Raw genomic sequence first — 25,304 nt, forward strand, 5'->3', positions numbered from 1 at the left:
AAGAACTTGAAAAAGAAACATTCAAGAGAAGATGAAGAAACCTGTGCCTGCAAAAATAAAATCTACTATTTCTCTTTCTAAGAAAATGTGCAGGGCACTGGCAGGAGATTGCTTCCATCTCCATTTGTTTCTTAGGTTTATGCATCAAAAAGGTAAACCAAAATACTATAAAGCTGAATTACAACAGATATAACTCTAGTTGTATCTGTTGGAATTTTTCTCAACTACACCAAAAAAAATCTCTCAAATAAGACATTCTATTCTGAATTACACTCACATACCCCCTCCAATTCTATACGCAACATGATTTATCTAAGTGGTCTTGACTGTGGTTGAAAACACTGGTTCCCACTTACCAAAGGTGCAAGTATTTCTCTGTGGTTTTCAACAGATGCATCAACAGAACAGGCAGGAGCTGGGCTGAACCCCAGTTGATGGACTATTTTTGTTCAACCCTGAAACTTCTGTTTTCTCCATATACTAGCTGCAAACTCCACCAGTAATCTGCATGGTCTTAAGGTATCCTTTAACGTATACAAATTTAAAACAACAAAAAACTATACATCACCTAATAGAAATTTGCCCTCTAACACTTAAGAAAGCATCAAATGACTTTTTAAATAAACTATAAATATCCCATGATGTCCTTTGCTTTTTGGCAGCTCAAGGGCTAGGGGTCTTCTGTGGGTTTTCGATTTTCTTTTTTATTGTATGGGGTTTTGGGCTGGTTAAAAAGGCTTATGGCTTTTTAAGGCCAAGTAAGAGATTTCAGGCCTAACTTGGTATCCTGTGGTAAAAATAAATGTATCCCAGGTCTTTGGGAGGTCGTTCTGAGGCACAGACTCTAAGGTCATTGTAGATCACCCATCTGAAAGGAAAACAAGATTGATTACATTCCATGTGTATAAAAATCATCACAAGTTTATAAGGGACTTCTCTGACCCAGACTTCAAGAGCTTAAAATCTAAAATTAGGTACTGCCATAAGAACAAAAGATCAGAGAAACAGACAAAGCTGGATTACTGGCATAGTCAGGAACTAGAAAGGATGAGGGACATACAGAGGAATGTGTAGTTGCAGTTCAAGTGAAGGAAAATCAGATTCCCAGTGCCAAATAAGAGCAGCATATAAAATTCACAGCCAAGATCAGTATTGCAGTACTAGCAGTACTAATATCAGCCCATAATTTGATGGGTTTCTACTGATGGGGAATGAAAGGAAGCTGGGGGAAGCTCACATAAATGAAGCCAGATACAGAACTGACACCCCAAAATGAACAGATTTGGAACAGCAAGTACAGTAAAGCTGATGGTACATTTCAGCACAGACCTCGGCAGTATCAGAACTGACTCATCACATCTACAGTCTGTAACAATACCCATTTCTTTGGTGGGAAATGTATACCTGGTAACAACATTCATGTTTGCCTGCCACCCTGCTCTGTAGAGATGTACACTTCAAAGAAAACATTTGTTCATCCTTTCATGTCTCTCCCAGTTTCACTCACCTTCCTTCTTTTTTGAGATGACAAACATAGTGGCCACTCATTGTGGATGTTCCCATGTGGCTGATGAACCCAAACAGCTCATATCCTGTTTAAGAAATACAAATGGGACCATAAATCTTTTATTACTAAAATTACAATATGACTCGAGGGGAAGCTTTCTTTCTAACACTGGAGAAACAGCTAAGCACTCCTCACTTAGATTCTGCGTCCCCAAACACAGTTTCTGTTAAGACTGCAGCATATTCTTGCTTTAACTAGCAGCCAGATTCACTGTCAAAAATCAAAACAATTCAGATCAAACCCACATAGATCTGTACATATACAGCAGGGCTGTGATCACAGCCCCTACTAGGAAAGAAAACAGCAGATTCATTCCCAGTTCACAGAGAGCACCACAGAAAGTGCCAGGTACGGCATTCACTCTGCACACAAATTAGCTATGTCTGTAAGTGTGATCACAGACCCCTCTTCCTTTTACATGAAGAAAAATTTTGTGGTTAATGTCTCTGGAGAGCTCAACATTGGTTCTTTCTCCCCACCCATTCATGCCATTCACCCAAATTACCACCAAAAGTAAAAGGGTACCTTCTTTCAGGATATTGCATAAGGACAAGGGCCTGGATTTTGGTGGAGAGGGCTTTCTGGAGCCATTTTACAGTATCATGTTGGTTATCACGATTTCAGGCACTCAGTAAATGGTCTCAGTCTATAAAGGCTAAGTACCACAAAAAATTATTATTCCACATCTTTTTTTTAACCTTATGATAATCAATGTTTCCAATGTCTCCAAGAGACTTAAGATTGGTTTTAATGTTATAAAGACCAAAGAAATGAATATTCTTGTATAAGAACAGCAACCACAGAAATAAAAACCAAATTGGCTGTTAATTTTTATTATTTTTTTTCTTTGTAAGACCATTGCAGTCAAGGTCAGAGGTACAAGTTTAGAACATACTCTGTTGCTTGAACTGGTCACTCAAGACACTTCAAAAATCATCATGTGATACACTTCTTTTAGAACCATCACTGAGCTTTGGTACTCTAATGCTTTTACACTTACAAGAGGCTCTTCACCTACTTCACAACTTTGCTGTATATTAGCCCCATCTTGTGGTTTATTCAGTAGTAGTATGACTGAGGATCTCAAAGAAAAACAAACAAAACCAAAAAAAATAAACAAAAGAAAATAGCTAAACAGTACATGCAGGATACCAACTATACCTGCTGTATTCAGATTAAGGAACTTTGTCGAAGGAATTATCAAATCTCCCATCAGACCACAAGAGGACAAAAACTCAGGTGATCTGTAACAGCAATATTATCTTTAGGATGCTCAGCTTCTGAGGATTTAAACACTCTAGGGGTTTTTTTTTTGTCTTTTTATCTTATAGCAATAAAAACAAAAAATAAAGCTAGGCCAACAGAGACATATGCTGTGGCAACAAGAAACTTCAACTCAGGTTATTCAGTGAGTCCAGGGAGTTTTCTGAGCAAATGCAGCCCACAGAATCTAGCAGCCCCACAGAGCTGGACTCAGACCTAGAAGCAAGATTGAAGTAAATTGTCTGAATCACATCCAAAATACCCACAGTAACTACTTTCAAAACAGACAGGAGCTCTATGAATTGCATAGGTTTGACACAACAACATGATACCCAGTTCTACACTGAAGAACAACTTACTTCCAGACCCGTCTTTGACCCTGGGTCCCTCTGACCCCATCTCTGCAATATTGGCATTAGCATTGCTGTCCATATCCATCATGTCCAAAGCAGGCTCACTTTCTTCCTCAAGTTCAGGGTGGCTGAAGATCCATTCCAGTCCACGCTCTAAATTATTGTTCTGTGAATCAAACAAGCAAAACAGCAGCCTTTAATAAAATCTCTAGCATCATACTACTGCTAATCGTTCTTTGAAGAGAGGAAGATTCATGTTCAACAGCATGTACAATTTGTAAGATACATACTCTACCTTCATGAAAACAGTATTCAACAGTCACTCTGCAGAAGCTTGACAGATGGAAAAGAAATCCTCCCACAATTAATCCCCATGACCCCCAGGTTCTCATCTTGAAGATGCACAGTCTTTAGGCATCCAGCTTGTTTCTCAAAAGATGGTAAAAGAAGCTGAGTTTTTCCCCACTTTCCTCCACACTTCAACATTCATGTGAAATACAAACCACCTTCCTTACTCTAACCCAGTCAAGTCAGGCATCCCATGCTTTGGCAGAATAGTTCTATGTGCATCACCCACTAACTGGATTTTTATACACATTTCAAAGGCATCTGAGCATGCACATGTCACAAAGCATGTAACATGAAATGAAACCCAAGTGCTACCAATAACTAACTCCTGGAACTCACTGTTGCCTTCAGCGCTTGAATTGCCAGATTCCTTTGGAAGCCCATGGAAATTATAATTGCAACCATCTCTTCAGGAGGTTGGTTATCTAGCCCAACAGCTCCAAATGCAGCTGCTCCATTGAAAGCAACTTCTCCATATGCAGGTATGACCAATGGCTCAGCAAAGTCTGGAACAAAGAGATATTCATCAGTTTGTTCTTTTGCCCCACTGAAACGGAAATCAACAAATAGGACCTCAAAAGCAGTCCCAAAATCAGCGTAAGTTTATTTCACTGGACCACTTGGGATTTAGATGCCTGGAAAGCCTTAAAAACAACCAAACCAAACATGCACATTACAAAATATCTAGCTGGACAAACTCATACTGAGCCACCTGTAACAACTTGGCACATCACAGAAGTGAAACAACTACAGGAAAGCAGCAAAGAAGAGCATGGAAGCAATGATGGCACCCAAGTCGACACCCAGCTGATAAACATATAGCTGTAAAATCAATTGATTCCATAGCTGAAATACATCAGTTAAGCCCCAGTGAAACTCATTCTCCATTTACATAAGCAACACAAAAGCCCATGGTGAAGTGTGAACTCAACCAAATCAAGTTTCCTGGCAAGGAAGTGCTCAGATATACTCAGCGCTGAATCATGAGTCCAGACTTTGCATGGATGAAATACAGGAAGTGGAGAATATCTAACAGCCCTGTCCACCACTAGATAGCCCAGGTTCTAAGTACATCATGAATGGTCTAGCCTGAGCTACAGGAGGCCGATATGGAAGAAAAACATCTGGACCACAGGATTCTTTGTACTTACACTTGATCACAAGTCAGCTTCCCCCTTAGCAGCACGGACCTAAGCAAAGGGCAGAAAACAGAGAGCTGGCCCACATGATCAGTGAGGACAGGAGAGTACTTCTGGTGTAGCTTATGTTTGTTGTCTTCTAGGCAGAGGATGCCACACAATGGTAAAGATCTGCATATCCCAGGAACAGCTTAGGAAAATCCACCCACACCTCCAGGTTTCCAGGGGTGGGGAAGGTGCCCGTTGTTTCTCTGTTACACATTATAAAATTTCTATTGACTGCCAAAATATACAATCAAGAGTTGAGTTTAACTTACACCTTCCAATCACTAACCTGGTTCTTCCATGTGTGCAATGATCCAGTTGAAAGCAACTTCAGCACCCAGGTTGCCTGTATAGTACACAGCTTTCCGACATGCTTCCAAAGGAAAACCCATCTCTGCCAGTTGCATAACTGAACACTCATCAATATCTAGAGCTAAAAGAAAGGACCTTCTAAAATATAAAAGTCTAATTTTATCCATTATATACTATTTCTTATCATTATTCATGGTGCCACATATTACAACACATATCACAACACATATCGCTTGGATTTGTTTTAGTACTACAATAAGCCCACACCCATTAGAAAACAGCCTTGTATAAATCATTTGTTATGGACATTTTTTATAGTATTTATTATGGACTTACTGGTAATCTTTTGTCACCATAATCTACATTAGATCCTTAAGCATTTACAAATTCCTACAGGACTTTATTTGCTAAAAGCACTCACCACTGGATTTCAAGGGGTGAAAAAATTAGGTGTTGTGCTTAGCTAGAGATGGCAGCCAAAGCAATCACCTTTCTTAAAGCCAGGATCTTGCAGGTCAGAGAAACAACAGCTGCTGGATCTAGCAGTCTCCAGTTGAACTTCATGTCTGAATGACAGGGCTTGACAGCTTCAGATGAGATCAGAGTCCAGAGGGAGACATGATCAGGCAGCTATGACCCTGAGAACTGCAAGATCCCTCTGATGAGCAGCAGATAGAGGGGCAGCTCATATTTTGGCTATGCTGATGTTACTACAGACTCTCAAAGAATCCTGCACTCATGGAAGTAAATGTTGAACAGGTACAAAAATCAGCTGTTATTTAGAAGCATGCAGGGCAATACTTCATGCATTTCTATGAGGACAGAGAAGCCATTAGCTGAGCAGAAGCATGAAAAATTTTTAAGCCACTTAAGTACCAGTCTCAGAAAAACGAGATACGTACACTCCATGACATGGTTCATCATGCGACCTGAAAATTAAGAAAGAAGAAAAAAAAAAAAAAATCTAAACAAACAGGAAAAAACTTAATATTAAAGCAAAGTAGATTCATATGGGAAAAGCAAATCCACATTTTTAAAGTCATAGAAACATTTGACGTTTTCTATGCCTCACATCATATTTTTCTATGATGACATCATAGAAACATACGTTTCTATGCCTCATGCAGGTAACGCATGTTCATCCTCACATCCCTGATGTTTTTGCCATGAATTAAACCAGGGATGTTTCTGCCCAGTAATTTCCCTAACTAACCTCAGAGTGAAGTGTCACTGGTATTAGAAACTGGTAAGAAATATTGCTGATGGCTGACCTAAACCAATTTTAAGCAAGGATCTGTTTTGTTAAAAATCAGGTACATCACCCATAAATTTACACTAAATTTAGGTTAGTCCACTGAGCAAGAGGATAAAAAAGAGTAAGCCTTCATAAGGACCCTACAGATAAGGGACAAAATTAAAAACTTGAGAATTTTTCCCTAGCCTTTGCTCTGACACACAGTTTCAGGTGCTAGCTTCCTTTCACATACATACAGCTTGATATTATACCACCACTAGTGTAAATATCCAAGCAAATGGGGCAGTCATGTCATGGGAATAGTTGCATTACTGGTTTCCTATTAAATACCGAAGCACCCAAGCTTAAGACATCTGGAGGAAATAGCAGCAACCTGGGTCTACGGTCACACTATAAAACCAAGATTCTACTTGCTATAAACCATTTAATCCTCCAGATAAAGCCAGAGAATGAGGAGGGGGGATATATTCTAATATTCTTGTTTCTGAATTTCAGTAAGAAAGAAACAGTGTTCAAAAAAAAAAAAAAAAAAAAGCAGCATAGCATGTTAATCACACTCTTTCTGCTCTACAGCTATTTTAAGCAGCAGTTTGACATCAGCTCCTTGAGACAGAGCCCTTTTTAATGGCCTGTACAGCCCACATACATCCAGAGAAGTGGACTATGCATGCCTGCACAGCTGCTAGGGTCTACTGCAACCTAACAAATCTTGAAATTTAAAAATTAGTAAGATTTTGAATCTTAATCTATCCCTGTAAAGAGGTTTTCTTAAACTGTAGTCCTTCGTGTTTTAAGTATCACGGTACTGTAAATGAATCTATTCTGCAGACATAGCGTGTTTGTTGTTCCACCTTGAACAAAAGTGTTTCAAGTTATTAAAGTAAACCATGTTACTAAAGAGAAAACCATCTGCTCAGAACAGTAACACAAAAATCCTACAGCAAATAATCATAGTAACTGAGAGATTTTAAAATTCCTTCCAATCAGGGTGGACCATTTACTGTACACAAGAACTGACAGACAGATTTAGCTACAGTCCCACCCAGACTACTTTATCACCAGGTTTCAGACAAAATTTAGTACAAAAGTACTCAGAAGATAACAGCAGTTTAGTAACACATCTTATGAAAATGTAAGAAATGAGTAGCTTAACACCCCACCCCACTTATGACACCTGTCATGAGACTCAGCATATTGGTCTGAGTCCAAGTCCTTTGCACCAGCCCTGGGAAGTGCACAGTGACTTTACTGAAAGGGAGTGACGAACATGCACTGAAGGTTGATGAACGGTCAGAAGATGTTCCCTGCATGTAGCTGATTTTCATAAGCCTAGAGGTGTTCACACACTTCTCTGTTCCTTTAAGTCTTACATATCAATGAACATTCAGTGAAGATGAGCACAAGCATTCTTAACTAAGGATGATTACTCGTGCATATGGAAGACATGAAACAATTCTGCTAGTAAAGATGAAGACATCATAATGCAGCACAAGCTGCTCCACTGAGCAGCACTACACTATGGCAAAAGAGGAAACCACCACACAGCAGGGTATACAAGACTATAGTCAGTAAAGCAAATGAAATAATCTATTTCACAAAATAGAACATCCATCTATGAGCACAACAGTTTCACAAGAATACAAATTATTTTGAGAGTCCAGAACAACAGCATCAATCATAAATCCTGAAAACATCCAAGCAGAAAAGCTGGAAGGATCTAGAGTTGTCTAGTAGAGAGGAAAATAAAAAGCTGTGGGGTGTTGTAAGAGTCTTCAGTTATAAAAGCACAAGAGCTGCTTTACTGTTCCTAGCTCTAAAAGATGAAGATTAAAGAGAATCAGTATGTGCTAGAGGCAAAGAGGACTATAGGAGAGAATCAGAAGACAGGAAGTCAGTAAATACCTTTTGGGTCATCGGGAATGATAATGGGAGGAGCAATGTCTGGAAGTTCCTCTTCTCCTGGCTGGAGACCCCTGGCCCGAAGGTGGTTGATATCTAGGAAATCTGGCATGTCTATAGAAACATCTACAAAAGTAGAGAAACAGTCTGAGTTTATGAATCCAGTGAAATGACCTCATGGTGTAACCTACCCGTTCAGAGAGGCAGACTCTGGTACTCAAGGTACAAATACAGCCAGGATTGCCCTCCTGAAAACAGTTATTTGAGAAAGTCAGAACACTAAAGCACAGTTTATCTAGGAAGCCAGATTATATGAAACTGCATTTTAACTCAACAGACCTGACGGATTAGTTTGGGGGAAAGAAGATTCAGCTAAGATCTTTACAGGATAAACCTGAGACTCAATCCAGGTTCTCATTACAGACCGAAGTGTGTACTGCGTAATCTTCCAGATTACCTTTGGCAGAATGAGAAAAATGTAAATCTAAAAAGCACATACCAAGCTTTTTGGGTATCCAGTCAAGGCCAAAGGTGAATTTCTTTATCTGTACCACTAAGTATTCAGGAAATGAAGCAAACCGAGAAGTCCTGGGAAGCACAAGAAATATAATTCGTTGAAGCAAAATCACAAGCAGTACAGATTTCAGTACTTCATGCACACTGAGATGAATAACTTGAGCCCTGAGTGAGATCAAGTGATGGATTTTATAAACATAAACTTCACAAAGACGTTTCCAAGTACAGCGGAGAAGTATGGTAATACATTTCTATACATCCATATCCTGAATGTCAGCTCAAACCCTTGCAGACAATTCAGGTTCTAGGAAGACTACAGAAAACAACTAAAAGTAGTATTAAACTTGCTCACTCAAGGTGTTTTGAAGCTGAATGTCAAGAAATAATTTCCAAATGACACTGACTAGAACTTCAGGGCACAGGCTTAAAACACTTCTTGGACAGAATAGAGTAACAATTCAATCTGCATTTTATTCACTCCCTTTCTAGTAACAGTAGCATTGTCCATGAGGTCACCATTGTCCACCTATAAGGCATTTCATTTAGCAAAGATTGAAAAAGCTGTCATTTGTAGTTTTTCACATGAAAGTGCTGTATAAAATAAATCCTACATGATATTCTTACTGAGCTACTATAATATTTATCAAAATAGAGGATGACTCAAGTTTAAGGGCATCCCTGATATTTACCCAATTAACAAAAAGTTTAACCTTGAACACAGTATAATATTATATGTACCACCATTCTTCTCCTCTCTGAGTCAAGTACAGTAAATGCATCCTAAATATAAGGTCTTCTTACCATACAATAAGTAACTACTTCCTAAATTCTTCAGAGCACCACCTTACAATTTTAGTAACTTGCTCATCTGCAGCATGAAACTTTATAATTCTAAATAGCAAATTATTCTTCATCTTTCAGTATTTGTAAAGACCTAGAGGATGAAGAACAGCTAAATTACAAATTAACCTTGGATATACTTAAAGACCAGAATGTTCTTCCAATATGTTCATAGTTATTACAAAAGCCCTTTAGATTTGTTGCATTTTTCTTCACCAAGTGCACTTGTCTCCCAATTTTCAATACAATGTCAGTGAAACTATATCCTAAGACAGCAATGAGTCATTGGTATGCTAAGTGATCTAAAAATAGAAACTATCTTGTCACTTAGCAAACCAGTTGCAGAGTGCAATTTTCAACCACTCCTTGCTGCTGACATAAAAATGAAGCCAGATGAGAGACTAACTCTTGTCCTCAGCAAGAAATACTGCCCCTGAAAATTGCACTTATCTGTATCTGCCATACTATTTCTTCTTAATGCTTTTTTAAGCCCAAGATGGTTTTGGTTCTTTTATCTACCTCATTATAAACACACAGGGTTTCCTTGTTTAATATGTCCACCTTGTACCACAGCCCCATGTAAGTTACAGCAAACTTAACAGATGCAAGCAAACATTGTAGCATACAAAGGAGATGGGTTGAAATTCAAATGCAAACAATAAATAATATAAAATATATATTTTATAAATATATATTTTACAAATATATATTTTATAAATTTTATAAATATATATTTTATATAATATATTTATATATAAAATATATAAAATATATTTAGAAATTTTATAAAAATATATATAAATTTTATAAATATATATTTTATAAATATATACATAATAAAACCAAAGTTTCCATCACTTCACAAATGCAAAAGTTTCCATTTATCTAAAGAATTTTCTCAGAAGAAAACACTTGTTTGCTTCACCCTGTTTTGTTGTCATACAATGCCCCTCACCATTCTTAGTGAAATGAGACATTAAAAGACTAAGCAGAGAGATCCAGACTCTTCGACTACCTGAGACATAGGATCCAATTTTAAAACATGGGCAGACAATTAAGGTACAAGCATTTAAAGTTCAAGCTCTTAACAACCAGAACACATCACTTCCTGAAGTCTGACAACTGAGAAAAAATTCTTTCCTGCTCAATTGGGCATTACAACTCCTGTCAGGCTTGATCTACACATCACATTTGTGAACCCCAACACTTATATAATGCCAAAGCCCGCTATGCCTTTGTCTGTTTCTCTCTGCATCATGTCCAGGTACCAAAATAAGCATGCAGCACTACCATACATATTTTTAATAGGCAGCCAGACACACACTTACTTCACTCCTGCAGACTTTGCTTGAAGGGCACTGCTCCAGAAGTCCTCTACATTGCTTGGTTCAGAAAAGGCCTGCAGACACGCACTAAATGGGATCTTGGCACGGACAAGCTCTGGTAGAGGTCTCCTTGTAGCTTCTGCTTCTCGCCTCTTCAATTCATAGGCAATTAATTCATCTGAGAAATATGTATCACACTAATAGCTAAAGGAACATTGTCATGGTTATAATGTCCCTCACCAGTCTTATTTTTGAAAGTTTTAGAAATGCAAAACCCCGCTTATCAATAAAACACTTTACGGCTTTAACTAGGTATCAAATCCTTTGTCTGCATTCGGGTCAGGAACTACACTTACAACCACACCTGTTAAACACTTTATGGCTTTAACTAGGTACCAAATCTTTTTGTCTGCATTGAGGTCAGAAGCTACACTTAGAACCACACCTGTTTTTTGAATGCTTCTGTTCATGGTGACAACATAGAACTGGTAATACTGGGCAACAGGCAATTAAAATCTTGCCATGATAGCCAGAATCCTGTGTTAATGAGAACACCAACTACCTGCTTTATCAGCTCAATATGACTTGGAAAATTATTGCTGTTTGTGTCACCTGACTTTCTAGACAGCACAGGATTATGTACAATACAGAAAGAATCCTGACACTGGCAAGCTGAGCAGCACTGTACATTACATTCAAAACCGAGTATACCTCCTGAGCCATTGCCTGAAAATAACATGCCATTTTATAAGCATAGAATCATCACTGAAACTGATGAACAAAGAATGTAAGGTTCTACAAACCTTAGATTTTCAAGTCAAAATGGTCATTTTAAAACATTGTCCCATTCAAGAACCTGTGGGCTAGGTAAAAAGCAGTAGGTGCAACTGTGTTTTGTGCTATTTCAAAGGATCAGATCAAATAAACAGGATAGCTCCTTCTGGTTTTAAAATATTTTTTCATTTCAAGATTATGCAGGAAACCAGAGGAAGATCCCCCTTCTCATGCACCTGTGATGTCCCCTTCACTTCCACCTCAGGCATATGTTTATTTTGTTAACCTACAACACTCCACCACTGACTGCAGGGCAACCAAGATGTGTCAGTACCTCTCTCCTGCTTCCAAGTCCTCTAGCCACCTCAGCTATTTTCTCCTTTAAAAACAAGTATGCATTTTCAGGCAGCTCACAGACATGAAAAAAACACCCTTGTATATTAAATTAATATCTGCCACTTCATCCTCCTTCCCATCTCTCCTAAAGCTCTAGATATCCAAATTGTGCATTTTGGCGTAATAGACAACAAACTGTCTTATAACCCTATTCTCTATCACCCTGTTAGGCCTTATCATCTGCTGCTAATGAACACAAAGCCAATGTGGTGGGAGTTTTGTGTTGGTTTTTTTTTTGGGGGGAGGGGTTTGGTTGGTTGGTTTTTTGGGGTGGGTTTTTTTTTCATTGGTTGGGTTTTGTGAGTATGTGCTTGTTTTTACAAGATATTCATTACCTCGTATATTTGATCCCTTTTTTAGAATTAAGTAGTTTTTATATACTGGTTCACTGTCCAGAACAAAAGAAATCCAATCCTAATGACAATCTTTGGGCACGCATACGCACAAAACACAAGGGTAAATAAATTGTACTACAAGTGGTGTGGCACATCCCTGAGTCAAATCCAGGTTAAGGTTTTAAATCATAAATCACTGACATCTTTATCAAATAAACTGCTACCATTCTCTGTGATATATTGCTGAGTGGTGACACTTAATGGTGGTCCACAGTTTGAGGAGAAATCTGTCTGAAAACTTGCCAGGAGCATCTAGGTAGAATCCTTCTTCCCTAAAAATATAAGCAGGAACAGTATAGCCACAAACTGATGTGTGGATAAAATCTTGTTTAAAGAAAACCAAATCAAGTAACTTTCCCCAATCAGTTCATTGATGTGATTTGCCACATGGCCTTGAACCATCCTATCCGTGTAAAGAGATCATATAGCGGTGAGAACTTCATTCCCTCATGACTGAGAGTCACCAGAAGGTCAGTCAATAAACTAGTTTCTTTCCTTACCTTTGTTTGTTGCTGCCTCCATGGCAACAGGTAAATGCATGATATAGTCCACCCTCTCTGTGTAGCGGACCTTTCTAGACTGGCAGCATTGTGTGCGTTCTTCCACCAGAAACCTGAAAACATCACTAGGGTTTTCTGATCCTACAGAGTTCCTCTGAAAGGAATATCAGAGCAGATCATTTAAGTGATGACTATTAAAATGACCAGAGAAGCCAAAGGCTCCTGATTGTTTTATGGCAAGCACAAAGACAACACATCTTGCACCAGATCTGGCAGCTCATGCTGTCATGATTCTACATGCATTTTACTGCATGTAAGAACTCTTACATCCACAGAGAATCCCACTGAAGTCTGCAATACACAGCAGTATCTCTCTACACATAGTAACTTTCAGAGTGTGTCTCTAATAAATCTGAATGAGTCGAGGTGAACAAAAGAAGATACGAAGGTGGCTGTAACCTCATCTAGGTGTTCCTGCTCTGGCAGGGGGATTGGACTAGATGATCTTTTGAGGTCCCTTCCAATCTCTAGCATACTGTGATACTGTGGCAGGTTACAACAAAGATAGAAAGCTCAGGTAGATAACATGGAGCATCCTTTCAGCAAACAGAATTTCTCCTACCACTCTCAATCTACACTGAAACAGAACAAGCAACTTGTTCATTATCCAGATGGGAATGTCATACAAATAATATACCTCCTCTTTATTGTTCAAGTGAATGTCTTATCAGGCGAAAGCCAGAAAATGTCTTCTAACCATCCTATAATCAGCCCATGTATTTTGGGATATGGAACACAATGCATGCAAACGTGAATAACTTCATCTAGACTGTAACATGAATAAATACCCTCAATTCTTGGGGAAAAAGGGAAAAAGAGGGTAGAAGGATGGGCAAGAAAAGTGCTTTAAACCAAAATCCCATGTACTTGTAAATTCGCTTTTCAGAAAGACATCATTAACATTCACAGTACTGACTCTTCTACACACAGCATTGAGCTGGAGCTCAGTGGAACTAACAGATTTTATACTGTAATTTTATACAGAAATATTCAACTGACGAAGAGTCACTTTGCTGTAGGAGGTGTCCTTCCTCCCATAATGATTCACTGATGTACAGCTGGGATTTGTAAGAGAACTGGACATGGTAATTAGTTCACTCCCAACTATGATATAGATTTGGAATAATAGTAATAGCCAATTCATTAATATTCCAAGACAGACTTCAATATAGTAAACAAATGGATAGCATGTAATCACAAAATGAACAGCAATTTAAAAGGACAATCATGTACGTTTATAAATCTTATAGCCTGTACAGTAATGCTTGACCTTTCTGTATCTCTAGCTGTTGTTATCAGTAGCATTGGCCCTGTGTGTGGTCACACAGAGAAGGGCTGAAGTAAAGAGAAGGAAGAATTAAAGAAACAAGGGTTTATAAATCAAAATAATCAGTGCCATTTTCTAGGTACCCAAGGCTAAAAAAAAAATATAACAAAAAACCTGAGCTACTCAGCTCTGTCTTCATTGTCTAATATAAACAGGGAAAACAGGTAATTCAGATTTTCTCACCTCTACTAGATTTATAAGATGTAGGAAAAATTCCAGTGCATCTTGTTGTCTATTAGAGGAAAATTCTGGGTGGCCTTTACTTATAAAAGCCTTAAACATCTGAGGAGATATTCCATTGTGTTGAGCCTAAACAGAAGAAAGGGAAACCTTTTAAAACATTCTTATTAATTCGTGGACCAAATATCCCAAACTTACTCAACTAGATCTATCTAGGACCCATTTCTGCCACTGTAGAAATGATAATTTTGGTTTCATCTGGTTTTCCATTTTAAAAAACATGATCTGGGGGGTTTAGAGTATATATTATAACATAGTTCCTACAGCATTCACTCTATCTGATTTTTCTATGGCATTTGCAAGTTAAAAGAGATTACTAAAGGTTTCCTAAAGGTTAGTAGTTTCCAGAAGGCTAAAGGCTTACACTGTTTTCTAAAATCTGACTTTTTTTCAGAACCCTGTTACACCTAAATATATGTGGGCATGAAGTACTTTGTGTACCAGCTAGGAGCTTTTCTCAGGACATAACCTTTCCAGATATCTCTACAGAATCAAGCAGGGAACAACTAATGTGTGCAGCATGCCTTCCCAGATGGGCTGCTAAGAAGAGATAAGAATTTGCAAGTGTTGGCCATGTTGAAGGACCATAACATCCTACTTTAGTTTCAGTAGCAAACTACTCTAAACTAGAAAATCTTTAGCTTCCAAGGAAGTCCTAGTTTTTACTTTCTCACCCTCCATACCATTTGAAGAAGCCTTCGAACCACCCCAAATGGCATCCTAAAGACATAACTAGCTATTAAGCCTTTTAAATAACACATTTGAAAGGGTCAGAATCTCTTACTCAAATTTGCCCTCATCCTCCATGACACCAAATCATTTTCAAGACAAACCAACCAGAAGTGCAGCCTTTAGGATTTTAGAGGCTGTTAAAAACTTGGCCAATCTCATTCTTTACTACAGTTGTGCTATCACAGCAATATAAAAATAGAAAAAGCAGCATAAAATGGAAGTCACATAAAACACACACTAAAAGAGCAAAATTTTACTCTTGGTTTCACCAGGTATTCCTAGATCCACTGAATTCAAAAGTAGGTTCTCAATTTTAATGCTTTTTCAATTTCTGGCAGTACACCAGCAACCACATCAGGCTCAGATGCTCCTTAAAGGCTCTCGTAGAGAGACAGTATCAATATTGCTTGAACAAAGAGATATTCTAGGGATATCTGAATCTTGGGTTATATATATTGCTTTAGACTCCTCATCTGCCTTTCATCAAAGCTAGAAGTAGGGAGAAGAATGCACAAACCAGCTCAAATTACTATATACCAGGCTCCCTTGTACATCAGAAGCAAAAATATGGCCATGTGGCATATTTGCCTTGATGTATAATGGAGTAAATTTGGAATCAAGGCCTGTTTCCACCTATACACCTTTTACTCAGCCATTTGAGCAGGGAGAAGAGAAACATGTCGAGCATGACAGTCTTTAGAAGAGGATTGGGCCCTGCCCTCTAAACCCTTTCTACTTCAAGGACAAGTAAAATAGCAAAAGAAATGGCAAAGCTCTAAGTAGAAAATCAAGTCCTAGCTGACAACCCTTTAGGCTTTCAATTTGTTTTTAATGTTAAAGTGGGTACAAGAAAACTGCTGCCATCTCCAGACTAAAATTTTAGCTGCACAGTACCATGAATATTTACAGAATACCTAGCATACTTTCCCCATCAACAGTTGCAGAACAGATCAGCTAAATATAGACTGTGCTGGACCACTGCAGATCTCATATGAATGCTTTTAAAGGCAACAACTCCCCAAAACTCTGCATGAATTCCAGAGACCCAGAAAACTAGAGAACTTTGCATGTAGGAGAGGGGAGAAAAAAAGTGAAAAAATAAAAATAAAATTAATGATTGATTTTATAGACAGAAAGCAGAAGCACTTGAAACCACTGAAGGCCTAAAATCTTATGCAATTATATTTATTATAAATGTCAGTACAACTCTCTGGCTGAGAAAATACTAGCTGTACACATAACAGTATTACTGGGGGAAGGAAGGGGAAACACACCAAACAAAAAAGCACCCCAGATTGACAAAAGCATAAATTTGTATGCCCAGAGAGAGGGAATGGAGAAAGTATCTACACTTGATTTTTCTTTTAAAATAAATCTTCAATACAACAAAGAACAAAAGCAGTAAAAAGCTGTTTCAAATCCTACTACATGCTATGAATTACTTAAGGAAGTCATCTATTGCTACATGTAACTACTACTTTATTAAACTGAACTTATGAACAACACAAGTATTGTGAAATGCCAGCAGATGGCTACTACTTCCTGACAGAGTTTTATACCATCTGTAATTAAAAAAATCTCAGTATCTCATTGCTTGTAGTGGCTGCTCAGCTAAACATGAAAGTGACACTTCATTCAAAGGGTTCAAATCCCTGAACTTCAGCACGTTTTTCTTCATTCATATCTTGTGTGCGTTTAAGAAAGCAGGTAAGTCTGTTGAAATCTACTCCACTATTCCTTAGTCACAGTGATGCATTGATTAAGTTTTAAACAATTTAAAGAAAACAAACAAGATTCATTCATTGTTTCAAAACACTGAATAGCTACTATACAAAACAACTACTCAGGATTTCAGATCATGTAAACTACTCTGTACCAGATCCTCTATCTTTGCCCAAAATCTCCTTGGTATTCTGATTTCAGAAGGAGGAATTCCTGTATCAGCAACTGGTACAGGAAAATATCTATTACCATGGGACTGACACCAAGCTTCTGTGACAAAAGTGTGCATGATTTCTACTGTGTAGAAAACTACAACTTGGCATCAGAGATTCTTTCTCCATAAAGACAGCTCTTTCTACAGGTAGCATTTTCAGTATTGGTTATTAGTTGACCTTTTATTTCTAAATATCCCGCCAATGGAGTCTGTGGGTTGACTCCATATGCTGCTTGGGGTCACAATAACAGGAGGCTTGTAGGGATACAAACATTCTAAGTTCAGTGTTCCCAGTATCACTCTAAACAAGATGCTTCACAGTAGATGGTTTGAGTAATAAAACAAACCCAAACCAACATGTTTGCTTGGGTAGATAACATAGTCCCAACAACTAGTATTTTGGTTAAGACAACTGGTAATTGGATGACTCCAGGGAAAACAAAGACAATTTCAAAAGCAGTAGAGTTTAAGCAGAACAGCAAAACCTGAACTGATCTCACTCCCCAAAGGGTGATGTAAGCTTAAATCAACTTACAAAAAGAGAAGAATTTTTCCATCTCACCACCAAGCTACTGTGATTACTTCACAACATCAAGAAAGAACAAGTAAAAAAATAACCCAGCAAATCAGGTAATGCCCATTAACCTTGTTAATACAAAGAGATCAATAAGACCTTCAAAGATCATCCTTACTGCTGAAACCAAAAGGCTGTTGGACAAAGAATATGAAGTGGCTTTCTGATAGCTATAAGTGAATTTATTCATTGCTGGAGAAGGAGAAAAGCACAAACAGATGAAGACATGGGTCCATGGATATTACAATGCCAAGACATGCCTTAATGATTTTTGAAGCCTAAGAGAAACAAGCAACTTTCTTGTTGCTGACAGAACACCACAAAGGCAATATGAAGATTACAGAACAATAATGGAGTTCTCAAAGCTACATACTAGCTATAGTGAGCTAAGTATCTGTTTTGCTGCAAAAATTATTGCAAATTACAGTAAAAATAAAAGAACAGTCTCCCACTGGTAACACTGACAGAGAAATAAAATTCTGTATTATGTAAACATGAGAGAAAAGGTTCTTTCATCCTCCAGTTCCTCTCTTTCGCATCTAGGATGTTCTTGCCCCTCAGTATTCCTTTATTCTGAAATTACTTATTCTGAGAAAAGCTGATTCCAATATTTTTTACTATTATGAATTATTATAAATCAGGATACATACATTCTTCTCCCCTGGTTGTCTGGCAACTAGAATTTCCATTTATATCAAAACCCACATGCACTGCTGTTCTCAGTATAGATCACACTGGTACAGACATGCTTCTGAGTGATTTTTGTACCATGAAATAACCTGAGTAAAGCCCCAGCAGACAAGACTCTGCATGGTCCCTCCTTCATCTACATGAAGGCCTCTAGCACCACTTAATCTTGCATTACCCAGACAGCTTCTCCTGTACTCAGGTAGAATTCTGTCAGACACATCCTGGAAACAACTCTTTAGCTCTTTATAATTCTTTGTGAAATTAAAGACGCTTAGAAATTTGCTTCTAAATACACAGGATGCTCTAGATAACTTTTTTATTTTGTTCCTCAGAGAAGATAAATGTAAGTTGGAAGTTTTATGAACTTTTGCACTCATCACTGGAGCAGCAGCATACTTTATTAGCAGAACCAGTGGTTACTTTGATGCTTTGCACAAATAGCCCCTGACTAATATATTCCTGACTGAAATCCTGCACATTCCACCTTGCTAAGCATGCCATGACAGATCCACACGTTCTTCAATGCCCACCACCTGTTCCCTTTTCTCAGGATATCACTTTTACCTAGTTACCAGGCTGTACAAACTCAGGCAAATACCTTGTGTTCTTCTTTCATCACCTGCTCAATAAGCTCAGATTTCACGGGTGGCTTAGAGTACTGGCCTGAAAGGAGGCCATGTCCCAGTTTAGCCCTGTAGGGAAAAGAGTGATGGGGTAGAAACAAACATGTGAGAAAAACAAAAAAGAGAAATTTTATTCCAAGCAGAAAAAGTTTACTGTCTTTGACACCCTGCTGAAAGATCATCACCTGCAACTAAGTGGGCAAATCTTCCCATTCTACCTTGTGCCATTTCTCACTTTCAAGCCCACGCAGAGGTGTTTTTTTGCTCTGTCATTAAATTGTTTAGATTCTATTTAACTTGACCAAGTAAATCACTGAGAAGTGTCACTTACATCTGAGTGCTAAAATCTTGCGTTGGATCAAGAGGGGAGTAGTCAAATATTCGTGGAAGGTTTCCTACATACCTGGGCAGCAAGAACAAAGCAGAAACATTTAAATAGTGCAGTTAGATTTACTGAAGAATATCTTAGCAGATCCTCAGCGTGATATATTAGCAGGCTTCCTCTGAGCTAACACGTAAACTTTTGCATCATAGCAGTGACTTAATCTATCCCTGGTGATTGCTTCTGTCATGGAAAAATAGTAATAAATAAATTAGGAAATGGACATTAAAGTTTTGCTTAGATGTTTCTAGCTACGAAAGATATGGTGGTGGTGGCCATCTGGAATTTAAATTCTATTCCGTGACACTGAAATAGCTGCAGGATGGTGTTATGTTTTGATGTCAAAACAGAGCTGGGTTGAAAACCAATGTACTTTTTATTCTTAATCAACATCAGCAAATAAATTCCAAATTTGTATTAGGAATAAAACACATAAAAAGAATGTTTCTATGGAGTTTTTTCAGAGAAACAAAAACTAACTCCTGACAATAAATGCTGAGGTATACATTATTATAGCCAGTTTGTTGGACAGTGAGACATTTGGTACCATGCTATCTGAGCACTGCTTCCCTTGAGCACAAGAAAAAACGGGTTAGGTAGGTACAGCCATGTTGAAAGAACACATCTCATTTCTGCCTAGTCCCTCTTTCATCAAAGATCTTCACTACTTGGTTGATAATAAGTACTCCAGGTAACTCCAAGGACCATGCTGTGGGAAAACAGTCTCCCTTTAAAGTCCATTTTAATATTTCTTAAAAATGGAGGTAGAAAAACTGGCAGGCTATAATCTACAGACTGTACTCCATATGGCTAAAAAAAATATATATATATATATATTATTATATATATAAATATATATATATATATATATATATATATATATATACACACACATCTTCTCCTTCTTCTTCTCCAGAAGGCAATTGCTACATGACAATCTGGAAGGCTTTCCAAAACCTAAAAGCTTTACTCCGGCACACACTCTACTACTGCTGTGGAATGAAAGAGCATTCTGAACTTTATTGCAAACCATAGATAGTCACTTATAAAAAGGCTGCCCTCCTTGGAGTGATGTGATCAGCTTTGAACAGTCACGAATATTTCATATTCCTCTGTTGTGCTTTTGTCCTTTTACTCTTTTTTCAGTGGAAGAATATGCTCACAGTACGCTTTTCATGAAATGAGATTTTAATTTTTTTTGTAAGAATATTAATTTTAAAATGCCTCTGACAGTTTCCCTCTTTTTAGCCAGACCTGCACATAAAAGGTGCATTGCTTTACATTAGCATGGATCAACATTAGCATGCTTGTGCCAGTACTTTTTTTTGCACAAATGACACTGGAGCAATAGAATGATTCTTGCACCTTTAGAGGCATGGGCCACTATAAAAAACCTTAATGTGTTACTGATGATATTGAGATAGAGATCTATACATACATATATGAAAAACAGGGACAGCCTGTGGTTTTCTGACAGAGCAATCAAATTTACAAGGTAGCATATTATTTCCCACCACTAAAGCTAAGTTAAGAAGTTCTGATTTCAAAGGCAGATTGGCTTTTGTGTTCCAACCTTTTCCAGAACAGAATACAATCACTAAATCCTCCAAGAAGTCACTGAACTGACTGAAAGAGACCTGTTTGCAGGTGAGACAAAAATTAAAATACTGTTTTTCTTAGAAAAAGAGATTGAGGAATGCAGCAGCTGGTGGCAATAACTAGTTTGAAGCTACTTACGCTCGCTGGAACTCTGGGATGCTGAAAACGGCTTGCATGACAGCATTGAGGTAGCAGCTATTTCCCAAGTTCTTCATGCCAGTGTATCCTGGGCCATACATGGGCTTGAGTTTCACACCAGCTTCCTGAATCACTTCCCATTCAGAAACTCTTGGCTTTATATCATTATCTCTTAACCCATTCTCTGTCTGAAAGCAAGAAGATGATTTTTTTTCTCATCTAGTTAACTTCTGCAAGAATCATGCTGCTGCCATCATCACCAACTTTGTGATCTATACTCTAGAAAAGAAGAGCCAAGCCAATAGGCAAAGAGAGGTAAATCCTGCACATAGCGGAGGAAATCAGGGTCAGAACACTAGCAGCTTGTTCTGCTAATATACATCTTAGCTCTTTACCACAGACTACTGGCTCTTCGAGTGTTCCTAGTTGTGACCTCAAACCCAGCTGGGAGCTTCACTTCTGCTGGGGCTCTGACCTCATCAAAACACTGCATTATTTCAGGTTTCATATTCCACTTTTAATGAACAGGAATAACTGCTGTAGAAGCTGGTCCCAGCAAAAAAACCACACGAAAAGCTCCAGATCGAAGAACTATTCCCTTCTTTCAAATGGGAAAAGCCAGAATTTATGACACTGAAGTTTCTCAGCTTTACAGCTCAGCTTTCAGATACATCACTTGTTCACAGCTTGTAGGTGTGGATCACTATATTGTCATTTACTGCTGGCACTACTCCATCACTTCACTAAGAATTTCAGATTGGTCTGAAGAACAGAGATGAAACCTTTACAACAGCTGAGACTAAGTTTACAATGTTGCTGAGTAAAATAGGTTTTCTGGGAAGACCATTGGATAAGAATAACGATTCACTCAGACCTCAGAAAATAAAACATGAAGTGTCTGGCTTTACAAAATTAAATACTATCAGAACAGTCTGAAGGATCACACAAATACAAACTACCAGTATCATTCTTCTGTTTCTCTCCCACCCCCAGCTAAGACAAGTCAACAGCAAACTAAACAAAAGACAGATTTCCTACCACTTGCATCTGCAGCATATCAATTCCAAAGTGTGCCAAATGTTTTGCTATATGTGGGTCTAAAACCGGCTCCTCTTCATCAAAGGAATAGACATCTATGAAAGCAGAGAGAAACCAATGAGTATCAAATGTTATTCCTTCTCTTTGTTTACCAACATTTCATTCTCAGTACACAACTGCCTATACAACATGCCTCATTTATATTCACCAAATTTGGTTATGAAAAATGCAGAAAAACGCATAGACATCCATATAGCTCAGTAAGTATCTTCAATGTTCTCAACACAATCACCTGAACTACTCTCCTCAAAAGAAATAACATGGCTCACAGTATTAAAACGAAGAACATTTATAGTGATTATAGCATTTTCCCCTCAAAAAAATGGGAAATTTGTAGGGAAAACAAGAAATAGGGCACGAGGGTATGCAAAATTCTCAGACACAGGACCAGTCCACGTTTTGAACATGACAACAAGAGATTCTGAATTTTTGTGGAGCTGTTACATCAAAAATATGATGTAACATATTGTATCATTGATGGCAGATACATCAAAACTATGAGTATAAAGGCCCAACTACTGCCAATGGTATTTTAATATCTAGTACAATTTAAGGAATCCATCTATGCCCTTTTCCCACAGAGATGCAGAGAGAACTGAGAAATTCTGTATTAGAAATAAAGAGGTGTTTATTGGATTGGACACCACTGGAATGGCCTCTTCCTCTGTAGTGAATGACTACTTGCCTCCTTTGGCCCCTACTCATACCAAAATCCAGAATCCTTCTGCCAGTCTGCCTGTGCTTCTCAGCCACGTCTTCATGTCTAGCATTTTCTCACAGTGACCTTCCCCCATATGACCAGATGTAGGCTAACAGAGAAAACTTAACCAGAAGAAAGATTAAACAAACCCAGAAAAGAGCAGGAACCCACATAACAGCTGTCTGCAGCACAAATATAATTTCTAAAATGTCCTTACCCTGCCCTCTCCTTCAACTATAGACTCTGGCTCTGATGCAGCCCATCCCCTATGTAAGACTTCTAACAAAAAGGCAGCTTCCTTGAAGACTGCTAGTACCAAACACACAAAATGATAAGCTGAAGGTCAGCCAAGAACTCAAAGACCTAATGCAACTTTTTAAACTTATCAGCCCTATGAAAAACAAACACTCTCAAACCAAGGAACTGAACTTTTCAATTGTGCTGCCAGCTGCTGAATAGCCATCAGACTCTCTATTACTGATCCTGATGACCTCTCTGGCATGCCTGTGGCTGTAGCTGCCCATCTGCTGGAATTCCACTGTGTGGTAGCAAGCATACCCAGAAGATACAACTGTTCATCCACATACAAGACGTCACAACATTCTCATAGTCTTCTGGTGAGGTCACAGTGCAACCAACAGATCATGAAAAGTTCAAACTTAAATGGAGCGAGATTACACATCAGTTGATTTTGGGTGAATATTTTTGATGTGGAAGATTTGATTTTGTTTTTCCTCTGCTCTGGCAACTGAAGAGAAAGCAGCCATCTGGGACTACTGACCCAGAGCAGCAAAAATGGAACACAAAACACATTAATCTCTTTCTCAAGCCTAGCTTGTGTCGTGTACTTTAGTACTTTCTGCTTTAGTACTTTTCAACTTAAAATTCATGTGAGAGAGATATAATTCACTTTAAAAAAATAGAAATAAAACAAAAAAAAAAGCAACAAATCGTAAAAAGAGGATGAGATCCCACAAACACAGGTCTATAATGTTGTTATATGGACAAATGTAGACAAGGAATGTAGACAAGCTGGTAAACATGACACACAAAAGCTGGTATCCTTAGAGTGTGAAAGGGCGGAAAGGGAGGGAGGGGCACAAAAAGAAAAAAAAAAAGAAAAAAAAAGAAGAAAAAAAGAAAAAAAAAAGAAAGAAAAAAGAAAAACACACAAACCCACACAAACAAAACCCAAAACAAGAAAAAGACAAATCTGAGACAGATAACAATGTTATTAAAGAGAAAAAAAGCATTATTATTCATATAAATATAAGAAAAATTTACAATACTACCTGTACTTCCTTTTCCTCCACAGCTCAAGATTTACACCTGTTCTGGCTGTGTAGACATCACGCCTTCCTACTTAAAGGATAACAGGCTATGGCAACACTGTCCCTGGAGAAAAAATTGCTCAAGATCCCCAAAGAAGTATCTGACAATTGCCAAGACTGGCATCCACAAAGCAATTCATTCAAGTATCTGTCAGATATGGCTTCCCATGTCAAATCCCCATTCCATTCCTCAAGCCAGTTTCAAACACACAGCCTCAGATTGTCTTGAAATGAAATCTAATGGCATTGTCGAGAGAGGCAGCACGCCACATAGTCTGCAGAGTAGTACTCAACCTATTGAAGCAAGCAACATTTCTGGCACTCTTGTGCATCCTGTCCAAGGTCCAAGAGCAGAAGACAGAAGTTTCGTTCAATTTTTGCGCTGATCCCAGATGCATTTGTTGTCAGAATGCTACAAAAGGCTAATGCTCCAGAAATCTTTCATAATGTATACAAGACACATTTCCTACACAAGCAGCTCTCCTCTGCTCCCTCTGTTCACACACAGGAAAAGTGTAAGTGGAATACTGGCACCACCTCTTTCTCCTCTTACTGTTGTGAAAAAGGAGTAAGTTATATCGGCAGAGGGACTATATGCTTATTACTCCTCTACCATCACCTCTTCACCTCTAGCCCAGGGAACCAGAAACCAGACAGACTCTGCATCACAATCAGCCATGGAGCCCTCTTTCCTGAACCTGTCATCCAGCCCTATTGAGAGGTTATGACTAACACGGCAATACACATCAGAGAGAGAAAAATTACTGGAAAAGAAACAAGGAGGGTTTGGGGAAGGACATCCTTTCTATAGGGAAACTAAGTAAACATCATCCAGAGGAGCAAAGGTCTGTGCAGAAAAGCTGGTACGCCTCTTTCAGAGGGAAGGACGACAGCCTGTCTGTTGTTACTCCAAACACACAACCCATTAAAGAGTATTTTGTTTATTT

At 38.3% G+C, this 25,304-nt stretch overlaps 1 protein-coding gene across 2 annotated transcripts in view; it reads right to left on the minus strand.

Annotated features, from left to right (window-relative positions):
* Window positions 1-774: 774 nt before the first annotated feature.
* USP13 (ubiquitin specific peptidase 13) overlaps window positions 775-25,304 on the minus strand; it is a gene marked incomplete at both ends in the record, with an annotated part of 52,792 nt that continues 28,262 nt past the window's right edge. Inside the window, 15 exons of one of the 2 annotated variants that reach the window (XM_080623089.1) lie at window positions 775-868; window positions 1,508-1,592; window positions 3,190-3,349; window positions 3,871-4,037; window positions 5,005-5,148; window positions 5,930-5,956; window positions 8,185-8,307; window positions 8,681-8,769; window positions 10,866-11,040; window positions 12,928-13,081; window positions 14,498-14,623; window positions 19,085-19,178; window positions 19,441-19,512; window positions 21,229-21,416; window positions 22,267-22,361. In XM_080623089.1, coding sequence (XP_080479215.1) covers window positions 775-868; window positions 1,508-1,592; window positions 3,190-3,349; window positions 3,871-4,037; window positions 5,005-5,148; window positions 5,930-5,956; window positions 8,185-8,307; window positions 8,681-8,769; window positions 10,866-11,040; window positions 12,928-13,081; window positions 14,498-14,623; window positions 19,085-19,178; window positions 19,441-19,512; window positions 21,229-21,416; window positions 22,267-22,361 — 1,793 coding nt within the window. Of the gene's footprint in view, window positions 869-1,507; window positions 1,593-3,189; window positions 3,350-3,870; window positions 4,038-5,004; window positions 5,181-5,929; window positions 5,957-8,180; window positions 8,308-8,680; window positions 8,770-10,865; window positions 11,041-12,927; window positions 13,082-14,497; window positions 14,624-19,084; window positions 19,179-19,440; window positions 19,513-21,228; window positions 21,417-22,266; window positions 22,362-25,304 lie in introns of both variants that reach the window. The other variant, XM_080623088.1, reaches the window with a different exon arrangement.

Source organism: Psittacula echo (genome assembly GCF_963264785.1).
Source record: "Psittacula echo genome assembly, chromosome: 7".
Classification (NCBI taxonomy): domain Eukaryota; kingdom Metazoa; phylum Chordata; class Aves; order Psittaciformes; family Psittacidae; genus Psittacula; species Psittacula echo.